Raw genomic sequence first — 20,235 nt, forward strand, 5'->3', positions numbered from 1 at the left:
CAAGGCTTTTGCTATTTCAAAGAACTACAGGCTCTCAGCTGGGAGGGGCTAGAGGAGTCAAGTTAGTTCTACCTCCTCATCAGCATGTTATCCTCAATCATGAACTTGCTACAAGTCATTCAGATAGCTGGTTAAAGGCAAGTACAGTTGCATATTGTTTTTATTTTATTTTTTATTAAAAATTTATTTAGTTAGTTATGTATTTAATGGTATTTCAGGAAATTGATTTATTACCATATGTTCCAGAGCTTAAAGCTGGCATTGCTGAGACAACTCTAAAGAGTGTACCTGCAAACAAAGTCAAGGACTTGGTTCCAGAAGCAGGCAACTGTGTGAAAGCTGATTGGCAAACCCAGACCCAAAGGAACAAGAATCATTTACTTGTGAAATTTAATTGTAGTCAGTTGTTTTGGAATATTTTTGGTTTTTAAAAAAATTTTTATTGGAGTATAGGTGATTTGCAATGTTGTGTTAGTTTCAGGTGTATGGTAAAGTTAACCAGTTATACATATACATGTATCCACTCTTTTTTAGATTCTTTTCCCATATAGGCCATTACAGAGTATTGAGTAGAGTTCCCTGTGCTGTACAGCAAGTCCGTATTAGTTATCTATTTTATATCTATAGTGTGTATATGTCAATCCCAATCTTCCAATTTATCCCTCCCCACCCTTACTCCCTGGTAACCATAAGTTTGTTTTCTACATCTGTGACTCTGTTTCTGTTTTGTAGATAAGTTCATTTGTACCTTTTAAAACTTGTTTTAATTGAAATGTAGTTGACATACAATATTATGTTAGTTTCAGGTGTACTACGTAATGACTTGACATTTGCATACATTATGAAATGTTCCCCACAAGATAAGTCTTGTAACTGTCTGGACCCATAAAATGTTATTACGATATTATTGACCACATTCCTTATGCTATATATTCCCTTAACTTATTTATTATATAACTGAGGTTCGTACCTCTTAACCCCCTTCACCTATTTCACTGCTCCCCTTCTGGCAATCACCTGTTTGTTCTCTGTATCTGTGAATCTGTTTTCATTTTGTTTTGTTTGTTTGTTTGATCTTAGATTCCACATATAAGTGAGATCATGCGATATTTGTCTTTCTTTGTCTGACTCATTTCACTTAGCACAATACCCTCTAGATCCATCTAGATTGTCACAAATGGTAAGATTTCTATTGATAGACACTTAGGTTGCTTCCATACCTTGGCTGTTGTAAATAGTGCTACAATAAACATTGCAGTGTTTATATCTTTTTGAATTATGTTTTTTTATATCTTCATCAGGTCAATACTCAGAAGTGAAATTGCTGGATCGTGTGGCAGTTCTATTTAAATCTTTAAAGGAGGCTCCATACGGTTTTTCATAGTGGCTGCATCAATTTACAATCCTACCAACAGTGCACGAGGGTTCTAATTTCTCCACATCCTTGCCAACACTTGTTATTTGTTGTCTTTTTGATGATAGCCATTCTGACAGGTGTGAGGTTGTATCTCATTGTGGTTTTGATTTGCTGATTAACAATATTGAGCATCTTTTCATGTACCTGTTGGTTTCTGTATGTTTTCTTTGGAAAAAAATGTCTATTCAGGTCCTCTGCCCATTTTAAAATCAGGTGTTTTTTTTTTTTTCATGTTGAGTTGTATGAGTTCTTTGTGTATTTTGGATATTAATCTTTTATCAGATACATCATTTGCAAATATCTTCTTACACTTGGTAGGCTGCCTTTTCACTTGATTGATAGTTTCCTTTGCTGTACAAAAGCTTTCTAGTTTGATGTAGTCCCATTTAAAAAATTTTTGCTTTTGTTTCTCTTGCCTAAAGAGACATATCCAGAAAAATACTGCTAAGGTTGATGTCAAAGAGCTTACTGCCTCTGTTTCCTTCTAGGAGTTTTATGGTTTCAGGTCTTACATTTACAACTTTAATCCATTTTGAGTTTTTGTATATGGTGTGAGGAAGTAGTCTCGTTTAATTCTTTTGCACATAGCTGTTCAGTTTATTTATTAAAGGGGCTGTCTTTTCCCCATCATATATTCTTGTCTCCTTCATTGTAGCTTAATTGACCATATAAGTGTGGTTTATTTCTGGATCCTATTCTGTTCCTTTGATCTATTTTTTGTGCCAGTACCATACTGTTTAGATTACTGTAGCTTTGAAGTGTAGTTTGAAATCAGGGAGTGTGATACCTCCAACTTTGTTCTTCTTTCTCAGATTGCTTTGGCTCTTCAGGGTCTTTTGTGTTTCCATACAAATTTTAGAATTTGTTCTAGTTCTGTGACCAGTGTCTTATAGTTTTCTGAGTACAAGTATTTTCCCTCTTTGGTTTATTCTTATTTTATTAAGATTTATTCTTATTTTATCCTTTTTGATGCAATTATAAGTGGAATTGTTTTCTTAATTGTTCTGATAGTTTGTTGTTAGTATATAGAAACATGACATTTCTTTATATTAGTATCCTGCAACTTTATTGAATTCATTTATTAGCTCTAGTTATTTGGTAATGTCTTGAATTTTCTATGTCTAGTATCATGTCATCTGCAAACAGTGATAGTTTTATTTATTCCTTTCCAATTTGGATTCCTTTTATTTCTTTTTTCTTTGTCTGACTGCTGTGACTAGAACTTCCAATACTATGTTAAATAAAAGTGGCAAGAATAAGCATCCTTGTCTTGTTCCTGATCTTGGAGGAAATGCTGTCAGCTTTTCATGCTTGAGTAAGATGTTGGCCGTAGGCTTGCCTTTATCATGTAGAGGTATGTTCCCTCTATATCCACTTTGTTAATTCCATACTATTTTTAAAGAGGGGAAAAGTATTTGGTAGCAATCTTCCTTCCTCTTTCTCCTGCATCTTCACAAAAGTGGTTATGCATAACTGACCACTCCCTAAAGGAGGCTTATCCTTTACCAGCCATGACCACTAGAGGTCACAAAAGCACTTATTTTAGTCACTGAAACAACGGAATGCAGTCTGGGGCATTACAGATTACGCAAAAATGAACCCACACAGACTACATTTAATTAAGGTGCTTCCTCAAAGGGGAATTGCAACTTCTCATAGCAGACCCATTGTCAACCTCACTCCCCTGTCCCCCACCCCTGCCAATACAGATGAACACAGTTAATAACTAGGTAGGTAGTTAAAACGAGGTTTTCATACATGAAACCAGCCTGAGAGTCCCCCTAGTCTTTCATGCCCCTCTTTTTCCTTCAATTTCTATCATTATAGCAAACGCTGGGTGCGGAATACACACACACACACACACCTTCCTTTGGTTGCCCAATTTTTTGTTAAAGGAGGAAAAGTCATCTTTGTTTAAAATAATTTCCCCCCATTTCCATCGCTCAATTATTATGTGTTGAACGGAGAAAACTTAGAAACCAGAGAAACAAATAAACAAAAAGACATCAATCACTAATCATTCTATCCTGCAGAGGTAACCACTGTCCCACCATGGGACGGGTGATATTGCGATGCTGTGTAGTCTGATTTCTTCACTTGGCTCTGCATGAACGTCTTTTCATGTCATCAACTATTTACCTTCAAGATGAATTTTAGTGACTTATAAGAATCCCATCGTACAGACCCACCAGGGTTTACCTATGCATTGCTCTGTTTTGGGACATACCCATTGTTTCCATGTTTTCCGTATTACAAACATTATGATATGTTATGAGAGAGCACTTATTCACCGCTCCCTGAGGGTTTCTACCATTGTAGCAGTCCTGGTCTTTTTCGGGCATACAGTGACTTACCTGATAGCTGTGATGGGTGTGAGGATCTGGGCCTGTGTGGTTCATGCCTCTTTCTCCCGGGAGCCAGATCGTCACCAGAGAGCAGGTTCTTGCTCTGGGATGCCAGGAGGGGAGGCCTGTGATGGGGCCGTGAAGTCTGTCCACTTCTGGGCTTCAGTTTTAGGAACTGTATTGAGGCTGCATATCTAAGTTTTTTTCTCTAATTGTCCCAGCTGACATTTAGATTCTTATATATATCTGTGTCCTCTTATGATTTCCCCCTTTCTATAAATTTCAGAATTAGGACTTTTGGGGATCAAAGTGTACATCTTATGTCTTTTGTTACAAATGTTCATATTCTTCTCTAGAAAGTTTGTTCCAGTGTTGACTCCAACAAGCAGAATTTACCAGTTGATTGTCTTAAATTTTTCTCCCAAAGATCTGTACCTTCAGTATTTATATACATATGTAGGACAGGGTGAGATTATAGATCTATATATTATACCTAAAATGTTATATGTATTATTTATGGGACACAGTTATATGTCTACATTTAATATATAAAACATATTATATGTTAAATTAATATTAAATACACATTAAGTTCATATTAATATATTAAATACATAGATAAATTATATAAAATCTATTTGAAATGTGATTTACGCAGAACAAATATTGGACATAGAAGTTTGTGATATATCGATAACATGATTTACCTAGTTCTGAACCACCTGGGAGCTTCATGTGAAATAATTTTGGTCACTTTATGTACGGATGAATGTGTGTACATATATATGTTTACACTAGGTGATTTGAAAAGGAGTACTTGGTATAAGAAATAAAAATAGAAGTTTTTTTTTTTTTTTTTTTTTTTTTGCGGTACGCGGGCCTCTCACTGTTGTGGCCTCTCCCGTTGCGGAGCACAGGTCCCGGACGCGCAGGCTCAGCGGCCACGGCCCACGGGCCCAGCCGCTCCGCGGCATGTGGGATCTTCCCGGACTGGGGCACGAACCCGTGTCCCCTGCATCGGCAGGCGGACTCTCAACCACTGCGCCACCAGGGAAGCCCAAAATAGAAGTTTTAAAGATACATCCTTTCCTTTATAGAATAAAAGAGTGTGTTGGTTAATTAATCAAAAAGGTCAGAATGACCTTCCAGAATATCAGCGAGACGCCCCCTTTCCCCCCTCACCCTAGGTTTCAATGATGACTGGGGGTCATTGTCTTGAGAAGCCGGACTTTTGCTTTCATGGGTCACAGATGTTGAAACTCCAGTGAAGTTTGCATCATTTATTTTACATTGTGGTTTCCATGTTTTAACCAGGAATATGGTAGCCTTGTAAATACCGACTTTTTTGCACAGATTTGAAATGAGGTGAAAAAAAAATGCCAGCCGTCCTCCGGGGACGTTTGATAGAAGCTCAATCCTTCTCCTCCTTAGTACTGTGTGAAGTTGGCTGTGATGTGCTCGCAGTTGAAGGGTATGTAGTCAGCAACTCCTGGACACAAGCAGAGAACAACACGAGGTGCCCACGGTGCCCATAACCACACCACTCTCCCACGGGACCAGCCCATCAAATTGGTTAGAGAGACAAAATCGCCAGAGTTGATTAGTATGAAGGGAGCATGGAACTGAGATTCAGGGGTCCTTGTTTCCAGGCTCTCAGTTGCCATGTGGAGCGCGTCTTTGGCCAAGCCCCTTAGATTGTGCCAGCCTCCTTCCCTCATATACACTATTGTACTACTAGTATTTATGCTGAAGAATTATTTTCAGGATTAGAAATAATGATTGCCAAATGCCTCATGCAGTATCTGACACATAATAAGTATGCAAGAAAGTAATTTCTATTAAAAGGGCTTATGTAAGCCAAATTTAGAGCATTCAAGGCGGGAACTCATGTTCCGTTTAGAAGATTTTGTAAGAAGTGAGGAAGGGCAATGGGTTGAGAATTCTCGTCTTTCTGGGCAGGAAGCACAGATGGTGACATAATCGATGATTCACTCTGAAGTAGCGAGGCATCAGAAAGCATGACAATTCCAGGCCCGGATCTTTTTGGATCTCAGAGGACTTGCTTTTCCCCAGAGAAGAAAAGTAACTGGCAGACATGAGAATTAGCCTGATCTGCGTTCCCAGGGCAATTCTTGAGATGAAGGTGGTAAGAGAATTAATAACGATAGTGATTAGCATTTTTGAACAGATACCATGCAAAAGGCACTGAATTTACTCATTTCAAACACATTATTTCTAATCCTCACAATAACCTAAGAAATGGTTACTGCTCTTTCCATATTATAGCTGTGGGCACTGTGCCTCAGAGAAGATTCATTATTTGCCTAGTGTAGCTAGAAAATAAGAGAAGGGGCTTCAGGAATTCCCTGGTGGTGCAGTGGTTAGGACTCAGCGCTTTTACTGCTGGGCCCAGGTTTGATCCCTGGTCAGGGAACTAAGATCCTGCAAGCTGTATGGTGTGGGAAAAAAAAAAAAAAAAGAGAGACAGAGACAGAGAGAAAGGGATTCTAACCAAGGTTTATGTGACTCTAAGATCTTTCTTAAATGCTGTGCTACAATTCCACAAATTCTGACTGGCCAGATTTTTTTGTCAAATCCATGGTAGGCTCCAGGAAAAACGTCTCTCTCATTGTAATCTTGGATAATGAAGCATCTTGACAAAGAAGGGTGACAATGAACATCAGGTTAACTAGGTAACATCGTGCTTCGACAAAACCATAGACCAGTACTCTTTTTAAGCTGCAGGATGTTTTAGTATTTGCGCCAACATTTTAAAGATTGTTAAGGTTTTGCTGAAGTCTGAGTTTTATTCTTCCCACTTTCCCCACACAAACATTCTTCTTTCTGGTGATTTTTAACAACACTACAACAAAAGAAGGCGAAGAATGGATTTCGAGTGAAGCTGTGGCCTTGATTATCTGCTCTATCACATACTACATGGATGCTTTGGGCAAGTTCCTTTTTTGTTTGCGAGACTTAGTTTTTTTTTGTCGTAAAAAGAGTCACTAATGCCTACAGAGTTGATGTATGAAATAAGATAACATTACTACATTAATAGATGTTATCTTATCCCTCTCATTTATTTCCCACTGGCTATGAATTCACTGTTCTTTTGCTTTACACATACGTGTTTAATTTTTTAACCCCAAATTGGCCATCTTCTTAGATCACACACTTAAAAAAAAAAATCTTTCTCACATCTGCTTTTTCCTTCTTTAGCTCTTACTACTTTAGGTCAATCCACTTTTCTTGTTCACTGGATATTTTCCCACTGGCTCGGGGTGGAGTTAGGATTCTTGATTTTTTCAAAAGCTTTTTTAGAGAGCTACCAATCTGTTCTATCTATCCATCTATCTATCTATCAACACTGTATATATATTCATAATATATCTGCATATGTACATACGTATGTAACAGCTATATGTACAATTATTGTATATACATAGAATCTCACAATTATTTATCGATTAAATTAAATATGGAAATGAAAGAATTAGCCTTCAAACGATGGAGAAAATGCCCACATTCCTTTTCTTCTCTCACCTTCATTTAAAGGTGTTTTGCCGCTCAGGAACTGCCAATACGTCTTGTGAGTAACATTTTCAGCGATATTGTTAATAGAAGAGACCACAAGTCCCCAGGATGTCATTGTGGTTTCAAATCTGTAAGAATAAAATCATATACGATTAATACCTCACTTTAAGTCAGGCAATAAGAAGTTAAGATGAAGGGACAGAGACCTTCTAAATGCTTTAAAGATCAGAAAAAATCATGTTTCAAAGAGAAAACGCAAATGACTAATGAACATAAAATTACTTCACTTGGAATTAAATAAAAATAAAATGAACAGATTTTTAAAAAACCTATCATTAAGCAGATTTTTAAAATGTAAATGTCCAACAATGGGCAAAAAAATTAGGTGAGAGATGGAATGAATATCCAAGATTGACTCTTTTGCAGTTAAGAAAATCATATTTTTCAGTGAAATGGGAAAATGCTTATGCAATAATATTAAGTGAAAATGTGGGATACACATTGTATCAGAAATATCTATCTATCTCGTTAATTATGGATCACAACTATTTGTAATATGCATGGAGAAAATACCTATAAAATTATAAAAAATACCAACAGTGATTATATTATAGATAGACTATAGATGTTTTGTTTTCTTCTTTATGCTTCCCCCCCCTCAAAATTTCTCCTATGTGTATTTATTACATTTATAGTTAGGAAAAGTTAAATCAGGTAAAATTAAAGCTGAGCTTAGAGAAGAAGTAAAGTACATTAGCAGGTTGTTGGAAAATTAAGTATTCTCGAAACGCGATCTTTATCTTGACCTGTTCTACAGAAGTTAGGGAAGTGATGGAGCTGGTCTGTGGGCAGCAGACACGTGTACTTATCCTAACCCTGGAGAACAGATCCCACGTCACTCGTCTATTCCTTGGCCTTTGTCAGTCTTTCTCCTGGACAGCTCTCTGCAGAATTTGGATTGGGCCATCTTTTCTTTGAAAGTATCTCCTCTCTTCCTTTCCATGACCTGGCATCTTCCCCCTCCTCCTCCTATAGCTTAGGCTTCTCCATATTTCTCTACTGTTCCCTCGTTTTGCAAACCATAAACATTCCCCAAAGTTTAATGTTCTCCTTTGTGATTTATTTCTATATTTTTCCCTTTCCCAACTGGGTAGTAGAAAGAGCATAAGAGTCAGTCAAATCTGGGTTCAGATCTCAATTCCTATAGTTTGCATGTTATGTGATCTTCAGAATATTACTTAACCATTTTGGGCCTACGTGGTTCTGTCTGTAAAATGGGAATAATTGTATCTGTCTCATGGTTTATTGGAAGCATTGTATCTGCCACCTACTACACTGTCCCTAACTTCAGTCGTCAACTCTATCAGATGACTACCCCGTCTCTTTTGCTTGTCCTGACCTCTTTTTCTAGGACTTCCTTTATACCTCCAAAAGCTTCCTAATGTTTCTGTTTTGAATGCCAACAATTAATCATCTAACGGAATTAGGTTTTTCTCTGAAGGACATTCTTTCTTCCTGACACTCCTACCGATAGTTTTGAAGCGTCTTGCTCTTGACCCCCACATGCAGTCACTCATGGGCCCTGGGGCATCTTCCTTGGTATGAGTACATGTCTCCTAGATGAAGTCCTCATCAGTTTACAGCTTCATTTCTGTAGTCACGCCGTAGCTTTCCTCCTTGTCACTCATTCCCCAAACCAATGAACATTTTACAACATGACTTTTCTTACTCAAAAACTTTCAATGCTTCTCTGCAACATGAAGTCCGAATTCCTTAGCCTGGTATTTCAGGCTTTCTACGATATCACCCAATGTATCCTTCCAGACATCATTCATTTAATTCAGTCCTGTATTCTCTTGTCTCGTCAAGCTGGTCTACTCATTGACCCTAAATTCCTTGCTCAGTCCTGTCTCGAATGCTTTGTCCTCACCATCCCCCTCTTCCCAGAATACCATCCTTCCCTATCTTCCTGTATGGTACCTATTCTTTGAATGTGGTCCAAAGCCACCAGCCTTCCTTGACTCTTCTAATCCACACTGTGCTCTCTCTCCTTTGAATTCCTGTTTTAAAAACTCCATCTTATATTGACTTGAATGATTTAATTTTTATGAGAGCCTTGCCTAGTTACTAGATCGCAGGCTCCTCAGGGGGCTATTAAATAAAGATCTGTTACATGATCAGAAGGGAAAAAAGCAAGAAAATGAAGGAAGAAGAGAGAGAATGGGAATTCAGGTTGGGCTTGGGAGGAATGGTGAATGTCACTTGTAACACTCACTTGAATGTGGGGTTTTTGCGCTGTGCTTCCTCTAGGACAACAAGTAGCACTGATCCTTCTTTTACACTAACATTGATGGTCTCATTGAAGAGAAGCTCCACACCCCTCAGTTGGTTATTTATGGTGTACTTGACGGTGATATTGGATGCTGAGGTGGGAACACGGCTAGGATGGCTGGGCAGAGTTGGTTGCACCTCATGACCTGGGAAGAGCAAAGAGGCCAAATTTGTTAAAGATTATGGGGTTTGTAGTATAGGTACGAAATCTCTGTTATTGGCAGCTTATCCCAGAACACATTTCAAGAGATGACAGTGGTTTTGTGTCCTCTGTGGATTGTTCTGAAGAACTGGTGTGACCTATGAAGCTCTCATTTCCATCCTAGAGAATTGATCGTAGCTGAAGAACTGACAGCTAGCTTAATAACGAACGTTTATTTTGTTAAAAGGATTTGTCAACTGAAGGGAGGGTTGTGAGCCCTAAGTCATGTATTTTACATGGTGCTCACTGTTCTCTTGGGGTTTTTTGTTAGCCCGAAGAATCTGGAAGCAAAGGTAGTAAGTTTCAGGCCATTTAACAAAATACCTGGGCACCTAGTGCAGAATCCTAGGAAGGACTCCATGGCCACCTTGTTCAAGTTGGGAAACCTTTGGGAAGCAGCCTAAGGAGTTAGTGAATGTGGCTATGTTTGGTATGATTGTGGTCAGGTTGCTTAATTGTGGTCTCTATAGATTCTGTACTGAGATAGACAAGGAGCTTACTTATCTCTGCTTATCTCAGGAAGTCCATGCAACATAAGATGAATCATACTTTATGTTAGTATTTGATTAGAAAGAAGAGTTGGAGGAATCTATACCAAAGACTCTGGGGTGATAAATTTTTTTGCAGGACTCTACTTTCTAGATGTATATTTCTGCCATGTTTGAATTTTAAGTATCTCTGTATTATATTTTTAAATGGATAAAATAAAGATATTTCAAATAAAAAGGTAACGTGCCAGATTTCCACCCCATCCCTTTGGTGTGCTGTGAGCACATTTTTATATCTCCAAGTCTTGGCTGAAATGTCATCTCTGTTCTTCTCCTAAGGTTCCCAAACTCAATGATTGGTCATACTTTCTTTGCTTTTGCACTGTATATGGCTTCTATTTCTGTTTAATACTTATTTCATTCTTCCAAATATTGTAGTTTTTGTCTACATACCATCTCCTGACTTTGTAAAGAGCAGATATGATAAGATATTGCCTAGTGTTTGGTGCATTTGTCAAATGAATGAATGAAGTCATATGTTATTTGACTGTTAGGACCATGGATCTTCTCTCTCCACAAGCATCCAACAAAATGACTTACCTGTAGTAGGTGCTCAGTAAATGTGTGTCGAATGGAGTGGATGTGGGAGCAGAATTCCGAGGGCAGGACAGCATGGCCGTGTGCTAACACACAACTCCTGGGAACTGGCCCTGCCTACACGGCAGTCATGTATATAACAAGACCTTATCCACTTAAAATTGGTCCACGTATCATTCCTGGCATAAGTTGCCACTTTATAGGGAGAGACAGATGTTAAAGAGTTCTTACCAGGGCTGCAAGACACGTGGGGCACATCTAGGTATGTCTTGCCTTTTAGGGAAGGGAGGATTTGGGCAATGGACATGGGGTTGTGGAATTTCCCCTCCTTCATCTCATCCAGTACAGAATCCATGGTCTGCTGGCAGTTCCACTCCTTCTTAGGTGGTTCAGGTGTCACGGAGAGAGCCTGGGGCCAGGGTGGGGGTGGGAGGGTGGGTAGAGAGAGAGAGACAGATTAGGTATAGCTGAGAGTTGGCCTTTATTAACCTTATAAGGGACAGACTTGATCACTAATCGTTGTGATCAACCAGAGTCCAAAACCGAAGCTGCACGAGGTTCAGGACACCATCTGTCTTATTCACGGCTGTGTCCCCACTGCTTAGTTCAGTGTCTGTCACGTAGCAGTCACACAATAAATATCTGAGCTACACTCAGTTTCAGGGAGTGCTATTAGGGCTGCAGTATTTACTAACAGTTCTTGCATGTAGGAGGAGGATGAGAGCTGGCAAAGCAAGCTCCTGGGGAAGCTCTTCCCACATTTTTGATCATGTCAGTACTGTCAGCTAGAGGCTCCACGATCCTGGCCACAAGGGTGGACTCATGGGCTGGGCTAATCGTAGAGTACTATCCTTTTGGTGACAGTGATTGATGGACACATGCACGAATCAGAGTCCTTCCAGGATACACAGACATTGGGAGAGAGAAACATTTCTTCCCCCTTGCTGGGGTTAGTAATCATGGAGGTGCTGGTGACCATCTTTCTCAGCCACTCTGAAGAAGCCATACAGCAGGAGAGAATGAGAAAAACCATGGCTGAGAGATGATGAAAGAGTGATCCCTGATGTGATTTGAGCCCTTTATTCTGATTAATCCTGAAATCACCTAATCGAGCCCTGGATCCCCCAGTTTCTGTGAAATAGTAAATGTCCATTTTTTTTTCTTAAGCAAAAATTATTTGGGTTTCTGTTATTTGCAAAATGAGTCTTGATGAATACACCAAGCAAGTCACTCTACTTTGCTGAGTTTTCTGTCTCACGGGTAAAATAGAAATCATAGCTCCTGCCTACCTTTGGGGCAGTCATTGGAGGTTCAGATGGGTTGCTATGCAAAAGCATTTTGTAACGTTGTGTTGCGGAAGCTGTCCTTAGCACCTCCCTGCCTTTACAGTTGTGCTGACTCATCCACCACAGCATGTTAATGGTCTGGGGTTGCTGATGACCCATTCACTTGAAGCTTTGAATGGGAAATGGGTGAAGGGAGGGGAACCAGAAATGGCCGTGAGCTAGAGGCAGTACTGTGAGCAACTAGGCAGTTTTGACAGGCTCTGTTAACCTCCATAGCCATGACAATGGCTCTTCCCAGAGACCCCTTTACAGGGCAGTTTGGTTAAAGGGCATCAGTCAGGCTTTCCCAGCAATCGTATCCGTATCTTGTCCACTTGCCATATTCATATCCCAAATCCCACCAAGTGAGATGTATCCCCTTGGGATAAAACATCACAACACCAACTCTTTAGAAAGGAGTAATGCATTAGCCAGTTAGAAGTCAGTAATAACTTCGCATGAAGAAGTTTTATGTCCCCAAGTTAGGTTCTTGTCAGAGGAACCTTGAAAGTGTTGGAATATTTACGGAAGAAAGAGGAGGAAATGCCTCTGGGGAACAATGTGGGTGGCCTAGGTCACTTGAAGGGCACTGACAGCTGGCAGAGGGTGAGTGAAGGCTGCAAAGGAAGCTAAACATCACGTCTCTTCCACTGGGAGAGATCACAAATAATTATTAAATGCCACATTGTGCCTGTGACTATTTTTATACCTTTGCTATCATGGGGAAAATGAAATTCCAGGAAATTCAATATTTGCCCAAGATGGTGGCCAATCTGGAATGCAAACCCAAGTTGTTACAGCCTTAGAAACCCTTTGTTTTTGACACCAGAACATTTGAGATTAGAAAAAGTTTATATAGTAGATATCTGGTGATTTCAGACCTCGGGCTGCCTGGGTAAACTCTGGTATAAGGCTGGTAGGGAGAGGTTATGTATCCTAACTGACAAGTAATCCATGTGGCCTTTGCTATCTGGATATGGGTGAGGTCCTGCCTTTTTCCAAGGAAAAACTTTAATTCCCAGGTACAGCTTTTCACGGTGTACTCTGCAGGTGCTAAAATCCCAGATAGAATGCACAAACCAAATTAGCAAAAGCAAACACTTCTCCGTCTGGCTCTAAGGTGAGCAAGGTTATTTTAAGTGAGTCACGAATAAAACTTGCCTTAGATTTCTTCAAGACTTCCTTTGTTCCCCCACAAAGCTTTCTAGACCTGAGGCCTGGGAAAGCTTTTGTATGATTCAGCCATAAAAACAAACAGTGTTTTGCTCTCTGACAAAATTTTATTGGCCACGACATGACGTAGAAACTGACTTTATTTTCATTAGTTGGTCCGATAGCACATTGGAGTGGGGACTGTGTATTTACTCTTATGTTTAACATGAACTAATTTCTAGTCTATTTATGCCCTTTGCTCATTTTTTAATCTTAATTTTAAAAAATATTTTAAAAATTGAGATGTAATTGACATATAACATTATCTTTGTTTCAGGTGTAGTAACAAATGATTTGGTATTTGTATATATTGTCAAATGATCATAGTAAGTCTAGTTAACATTCATCACCACACAGTTTCACATTTTTTATATTGTGATGAGAACTTTTAAGATTTACTCTCAGTAACTTTCAAATATATAACACAGTATTATTTACCACGCTGTATACACCACGCTGTACATTACGTCACTAATTTTTAATGTATAGAATATCAGACCAGTCTCCAACCCCCTGCACTAGTTCAGAGCTAAATTAGGTGTAGGGTGGGCATTGTAACTCCATGGTTCTGTTTCTTTATTTTTTATTGATGTATAGTTGATTTACAATATTATTTTAGTTTCAGGCATATGGTATAGTGATTCAGTATTTTTGCAGATTATACTCCATTATAGATTATTACAAGATAATGGCTATAATTCTCTGTGCTATACAGTATATCCTTGTTGCTTATCTATTTTATACCTAGTAGTTTGTACCTGTTAGTCCCACACCCCTAATTTGTCCCTCCCGCCTTCCCTCTCCTCTTCGGTAACCACAAGTTTGTATATAGGTGATATCATGCAGCATTTATCTTTCTTTGCTTGATTTAATTCACTAAGCATGATATTACGATTCTCTGTTTCTTGGGATTTCCAAGTTGGGAAGGTCATGATGTAGTTTTTCTATTAATCCCATGGGGCACTTTGAGACTCTGGAGCATAAATTTCTTAGTTTGGACTACAGGATTTGGCCACAGATGACCCTTTAATTTTTGATTCTAGTTGGTTCTCTCTCCCCATTATTATTGGTGTGTTTTCCAGGGGAAGATGTTGCCATAATCAACGGAAGGGGAGGGGTGTGTGTGTGTGTGTGTGTGTGTGTGGTTGTATTTGGAGCTATATCAACGGAAGGGGAGGGGTGTGTGTGTGTGTGTGGGGGGGGGGGTTGTATTTGGAGCTATATCAACGGAAGGGGAGGTCTGTGTGTGTGTGTGTGTGTGTGTGTGTGTGTGTGTGTGTGGTTGTATTTGGAGCTATATCAACGGAAGGGGAGGTCTGTGTGTGTGTGTGTGTGTGTGTGTGTGTGGTTGTATTTGGAGCTATACCAAGCAGCATCTTATAGAATCCAAGCCTGAGACTCTATACTAGAGAAGCATAGGACTGAGCATAGATTTGATGGCCAGACACATCTGGCGCTGACATATATTAGGGATCTTTGTGAGGTTGAACTGAGACTGAGATAGTAAAAGACCTTGACAAAGATTAGATGTCCAGGCAGTTTTAGATTATTTTCATTAATCATTTTGAATACAATCCCACCTTTTCTTGGATCAAGGTAAAGATCTGATAGAAGAACACTTGATTGGCAGCATGGAATCAGAAGATTCAATATTTTTTGAGGCCCTCCTTGAATATCGTTATTTTCTAATACACCAAACTTTCAATTGTCTATAATTATTATGAACAAACTGATCATTATTCATAATAAACCAATACATTTCTTGGATTTATTTATTTCTTTTTTTTTTCCCATGGAAGGGAAAAGAGTTCATGCGTATTTGATTTTATACTTTACCTGTGAGGTAGGGATGAATTAACACGTACCTGTATTTCACCAGTAGAGAAACTGAGGCACGGGTGCCGTAAGGAATCTACCTCTAGTCACAGTAGCTGGTCCTCCACAGAGATACTACCAGAAGCCTGGTCTCTTGGTCCTACAATCCAGGCTTAGGGACATGGACCCAGCGAAGGGCATCAGTGACGCATTTACCTGCATGGCAAGGCCAGTGCTGTAGATGTTTCCGATGATGCCGTTGTCTAGGATGCTCATGCTGATATTCTCCACAGTGTTCTTTAGTACCTGGCTGAACAGGGCTCTGTAACCTTCCTCTGAACCTATGGGGATCTTGTTGTACATACAGGTCAGAGCCAAGGTCACCACTGCTCCTGTGTCTGAGAATCACAGCACGGGATAAGACAACCACCATCACCACAATATGAACAGCTAACAGTTGTGTGCTTATTGTGTTCAGGTTCATCATCTCCTTTACCCTTCAGGACAATCTGTGAAATAGGACCTATAATTATCCCCATTTAGGGGACGAGGAAATGGAGGCTCAGAGAGGTTAGGTAACTGCCCAAGGCCACACACCTGAATGCAGATGTGTATGACTCCACAGCTCATGCTTTGAATGAAAGTCGACTAGCAACATTTTCAATCCCACTTCTCTTGTCCCAATGTTTATCTTTCAAGGTGTCAGCAGTTGGTGAAGGTCCAGCCATCACCACCTCTCACGGAAGTCCTCTCTGTCAATCCAGAAAAGAGACTACACTACAACAAGTGTAGTCTCTTTTCTGGATTCCTTTAGCATTTGTTGTTTGTACCTGTTTTGCAATCTCAGCACTGTCTGCTGTTAACTGTGCCCTGTGAGTTCTTAGATGGCGGGGGGCGGGGATTTTCGTCTCCCATAGTACCCAGCACAAGGGCTTTTTTCATTATTTCATTCTTATTATGTGTGAACTGAATGGGCAAAAACTCTGGCATGACGACACCAGAAGAAATCAAAGACTTGCCAGATGGCATTTTTTTCATCGATCTTTCCCTCCCCACCCTAATCTCCACCCAAAATTTCATCACCTCATTAAGGATGAAAATGTTGGCAAAGAAGCCCCAATTTCCTGAACTGGCAGAGAGGCCCCAGCAATGCATGAGGTCCCAGATGGGAAACAGAGGCCAGTGTGTGTTTGACCCATGGGGAGGATACTTGAGTAAATACCTACCTGTGTGCTGGTCCGCTAAAGCCTGAAAAGAGAGAGGTTGCTGATGCGACACGTATAAGGGGTGAAAACCTGAGATAATCCTGTTGCTTAGATAGTGGTAGAGGAGAAAAGATGACCACCAATGAGGGACATAACAGTGCCCCCCACAGAGGGCATCATACAGAGAAGGGATCGTTATGTGCAGAAGAAGGACATGGTGTGGTAGAGGATAGAGCTTCCATTCACAAGCAGCCACGTGCTTGCAGGATGAAGGAATAAGATGGTTCCAGTGCATCCTTGAAGGGGAGCATTATGGGTTTAGTGTTCAGAGGGTAGCTGTTTAGTTAAAGAGAATATCTGGGGACTTCCCTGGTGGGGCAGTGGTTAAGAATCCGCCTGCCAACGCAGGGGACACGGGTTCGAGCCCTGGTCCGGAAAGATCCCACATGCCGCGGAGCAACGAAGCCCGTGCGCCACAACTACTGAGCCTGCACTCTAGAGCCCGCGAGCCACAACTACCGAGCCTGCACTCTAGAGCCCGCGAGCCACAACTACTGAAGCCCGCGTGCTGCACCTACCGAAGCCCACGCACCTAGAGCCCATGCTCCAGCCCCGCTCGCTGCAACTAGAGAAAGCCCACGAACAGCAACAGAGACCCAACACAGCCAAAAAAAAGAAAAGAATATTTGGATGTAGTAAGGAGGAGCATCGAGAAGAATAGAGTGTGGAAGCATCAGCAGCGACTAAAGAGGAGGTTCAGGGCAGGACTGAGTCCGACACTGATTTGATAATTTAATCACTCGTCTGGGAGCAACTCCTGCCTTGGATGACGTATTTATTGTCCTCAGTGGAGATCCTGATTTGTCTGTTAACTGTCAGACGTGGCAAGTATTGTCCTGGTTTCTGTTTTATTTTCTCTCTTTCATTTATACCTTAATTCACATGTCCAACAAATATTTGCCCAGTATCTCTCATCTCCAGGCATTTTCACGGTCCTCAGCTCCTCTTCCACGGAAAGCTCCCCCCCTCCCACTTTCCCTCCAGCTCTACCCTTCAGTGACCTTGATGTTCCCAGCTCAGGGCACTGTGTGAAAGTGGTAACCGACTCACCCACGTCGAAGGGAGAGGAATTGGCCCGCAGGCTCTTGGCAAAGCGGGCTGCTATGGGTAAGGTCGTCGCCGAGTGTTTCTGGCACAGCGCCAAGATCGCCAGGCTGGGCCCATAGAAGGATGAAGCAGGGATATTGAGGCCTTGGGCCTTCATAAGACTCACGTTCACTGTAAAGAAGATATTTGTGAAAAAGGAAAAGCTAAACCTTTTAAAGATACATTGCTAGAAAACCTGTCCAAAAGGAAAGATACCATATGGCAAGAGATAACTTCCATGTGTCTCAGAATAAGACTGTCATCTGGCGTGAGAACAGAATAAGAGGGATGCTGCTGTCCTCAATGATGGCATAGAACTGTTTGCCTGGGATAGTGGTCTTTTCTAGTTCATTGGATTGGAAGTGGAGATCTCACTTGTGGGATCATCAGAGGTACTTTGTGTCTCTTGCCTAAACTTCCACTCTCCCTTCCTTTTTCTTTATAGATTTAAAATTCTCAGGAAAAGCCATTTGCCTCACTTCCCCCTCCCTTCTGATGAGGTCTTACTGGAAGGTTCCCAGTTCTCCATTTGTCTCTGTAGAATCGATACTTTTTTCCCAGGGTCGTGGCAGGAGGAGGTGAGGGCCATAATGGTGAGGGCAAGCTGACCAACGGTAAGGTCTGTGGAAGAGAGAACAATATAGTTAAACAAAGGCGTTCTCAGGGGAGAGCACCAGGGGCCAGGCTGAGCTCTCTGCTTCTTTCCAGATCATTTCGATTTTTTAAATAATGTGATTAGTTTTTTGATCTTTCTCAAGGAAAGAAGTATGGAAAAACATTGAAGAAGTATGGACAAACATTAAATAGGCCATTAATCTAGTGGCCTCTATGTGACTTGACAACCCCATCAGGAATTCCTGGTATCTGTTTAGAAAAGCAGCAAGAACACCCATACAAATTCGTATATTAAAAAAATGTATAGTTACAAGATAATTTTAACTTTACTCAAGTTTATCTAATTTGAACCTGAAGGCAACTCCTGTGAGGTAGGCAGAACAGAGATTTTATTATTATTGTTATTGTTGTTATTGCTATTAGTGTTATTGTTATTAGAATTATTTGCATTTCGCAAATGACGACCGAGTGGTTGATGGGGATCTGTGACTAGTTCAAGGTCACAGAATTAGTAAGTGGCAGAGCCAGACCTGGAAATCCGCTCTTTTACATTTAATCTAGAGCTCTTTCTGCTTTGCTGCCCTCCTGTGTGAATGCCCTGACTTCACACATGAGTCCTTCCAGGGATGCAGGGAAAGGTGTTCGGGTGATTCAGGTACCATCACAGGTAGCACTGGGGTGGGGGCACATGGAGGTGGGCCCTGGGGATGGAGATTCAGGGAGCGGGCAGAGGGGCCCTGGCTTCTCACCAGCTGTGTCACTGTCCATGAGCTTGAAAGTCAGGTTCTTCTGGGCCTCCAAGTTGTAGGCTCCGGCCAGGTTCATGGCAATAAGGATGCTGGGGTTTGGGAAGGCAGAGTTGACCACGGAGCTCTCCATGAGCACTTGGATGCCATTAACCAAGGGCTGCTCTGCTAAGGGAACAGCTGCAAGGGACAGAGCCGTTTACCAAACCCCTCATCCTCATTCCCTCTTCTCAGAAACATGTTTCCTGTGTCTCTTAGGAGAAGACAGGATTAGCCTTGGTATCCTCAGGGATGCTCCCTTTGGGGTGATTATTAAAGAGCAATGGAGAAAACACTGGGCTTTTTCTTTGGAGGCCAATTAGTCCCTACATCTTCCCAAATAGCCCTTATCTTTAAGAAAGTGATTTTTCACTTAGTAACGTCGAGCACTATGGCTCACAGACATTTCATGCTATTTCTAGCATGTTCCTAGAAGTCACTGATTTCCTTGCATCCATTTTTTTCTCCCTCTTACATGACAAATATGAAAGATTTGGGATATGACCTATCCTCAGCAGGTACCCAACGTTCTCACTAATAGTGGTACCTGGTCAGAACAGCCACTGAAGACCTTTCTCTGTATCATCAACCATCATTCCTGCAATGATATTTCAATTTCTCTTAAAGTAAAATGCATAGACTTGCCTCTCAAAGAACTTATGCTGTTAAGTCAGGAAAGATGAACCACACACACTCACACCCTGACTCACCCGCTTTGGAACTCCTAGAGTGATCCCTGTTTCCAGGCACTGTCTCATGAGCAGACTTCAGTGTCTGAGGTTTCTGCCTATCCCCAGGGTAACTGCTTCGCTGACCTTGGAAAAAACGCTCTACTCACAGCATGAGCTTCGGGTCTGGGTGCTGGTCCCAGTCATAGCCCAGAGAAGGGTCAGGAGTTGGAGGGTGACCCGGGTCATCCCACTGTCTCCTGTCCACGTCTCCCGTTCACAAGTCCCAGTGTTTGCAAGTAGAGTATTTCTCTACTGTTTCTTATATATGCTTCTCTTTGTAAAACAGTCTGCTCTCCTCCCCCATCCTCCAGACACTCCTAACCACTTATGCTGACTGCACTCTCCGAGATAAAACTATCCACTTGCTTATCTAAGTTTACCTACTATAGAGCCTCCAAGGTGCCTGAAGGTCACATGTAGGCCGCACAGTCATAGGAGACACTCAGGGCTTACATGTGGTGAAGGCAGCGATGACCAAGTGTCCTTT

At 41.0% G+C, this 20,235-nt stretch overlaps 2 protein-coding genes across 2 annotated transcripts in view; one reads left to right on the forward strand and one right to left on the reverse strand.

Annotated features, from left to right (window-relative positions):
• Window positions 1-20,235, forward strand: part of STX3 (syntaxin 3) — a 143,646-nt gene that overhangs the window by 52,757 nt on the left and 70,654 nt on the right. The window lies entirely within an intron of this gene.
• Window positions 5,034-19,934, reverse strand: CBLIF (cobalamin binding intrinsic factor). The gene is made up of 9 exons (XM_019948524.3): window positions 19,856-19,934; window positions 18,982-19,158; window positions 18,125-18,238; window positions 17,582-17,722; window positions 15,483-15,664; window positions 11,146-11,323; window positions 9,572-9,773; window positions 7,306-7,424; window positions 5,034-5,251 (listed from the first exon to the last, which is right to left on the reverse strand). Exons 1-9 carry the CDS (start codon window positions 19,932-19,934, stop codon window positions 5,190-5,192), a joined length of 1,254 nt encoding a protein of 417 aa, XP_019804083.1. The 3' UTR covers window positions 5,034-5,189.

This window comes from Tursiops truncatus, chromosome 8 (genome assembly GCF_011762595.2).
Source record: "Tursiops truncatus isolate mTurTru1 chromosome 8, mTurTru1.mat.Y, whole genome shotgun sequence".
NCBI classification, from domain to species: Eukaryota; Metazoa; Chordata; class Mammalia; order Artiodactyla; family Delphinidae; genus Tursiops; species Tursiops truncatus.

What these genes read in the sequence shown, in the direction of transcription:
- CBLIF (XM_019948524.3), bottom strand. Translation starts at nt 19,934, where the DNA reads ATGACCCGGGTCACCCTCCAACTCCTGACCCTTCTCTGGGCTATGACT. An exon ending in CCAGACCCGAAGCTCATGCT is followed by an intron (nt 19,159 to 19,855) that starts GTGAGTAGAGCG and finishes TGTCCCTTGCAG; the next exon opens with CTGTTCCCTTAGCAGAGCAG. An exon ending in CCACGTGTCTTGCAGCCCTG is followed by an intron (nt 9,774 to 11,145) that starts GTAAGAACTCTT and finishes TGCTCTTCCCAG; the next exon opens with GTCATGAGGTGCAACCAACT.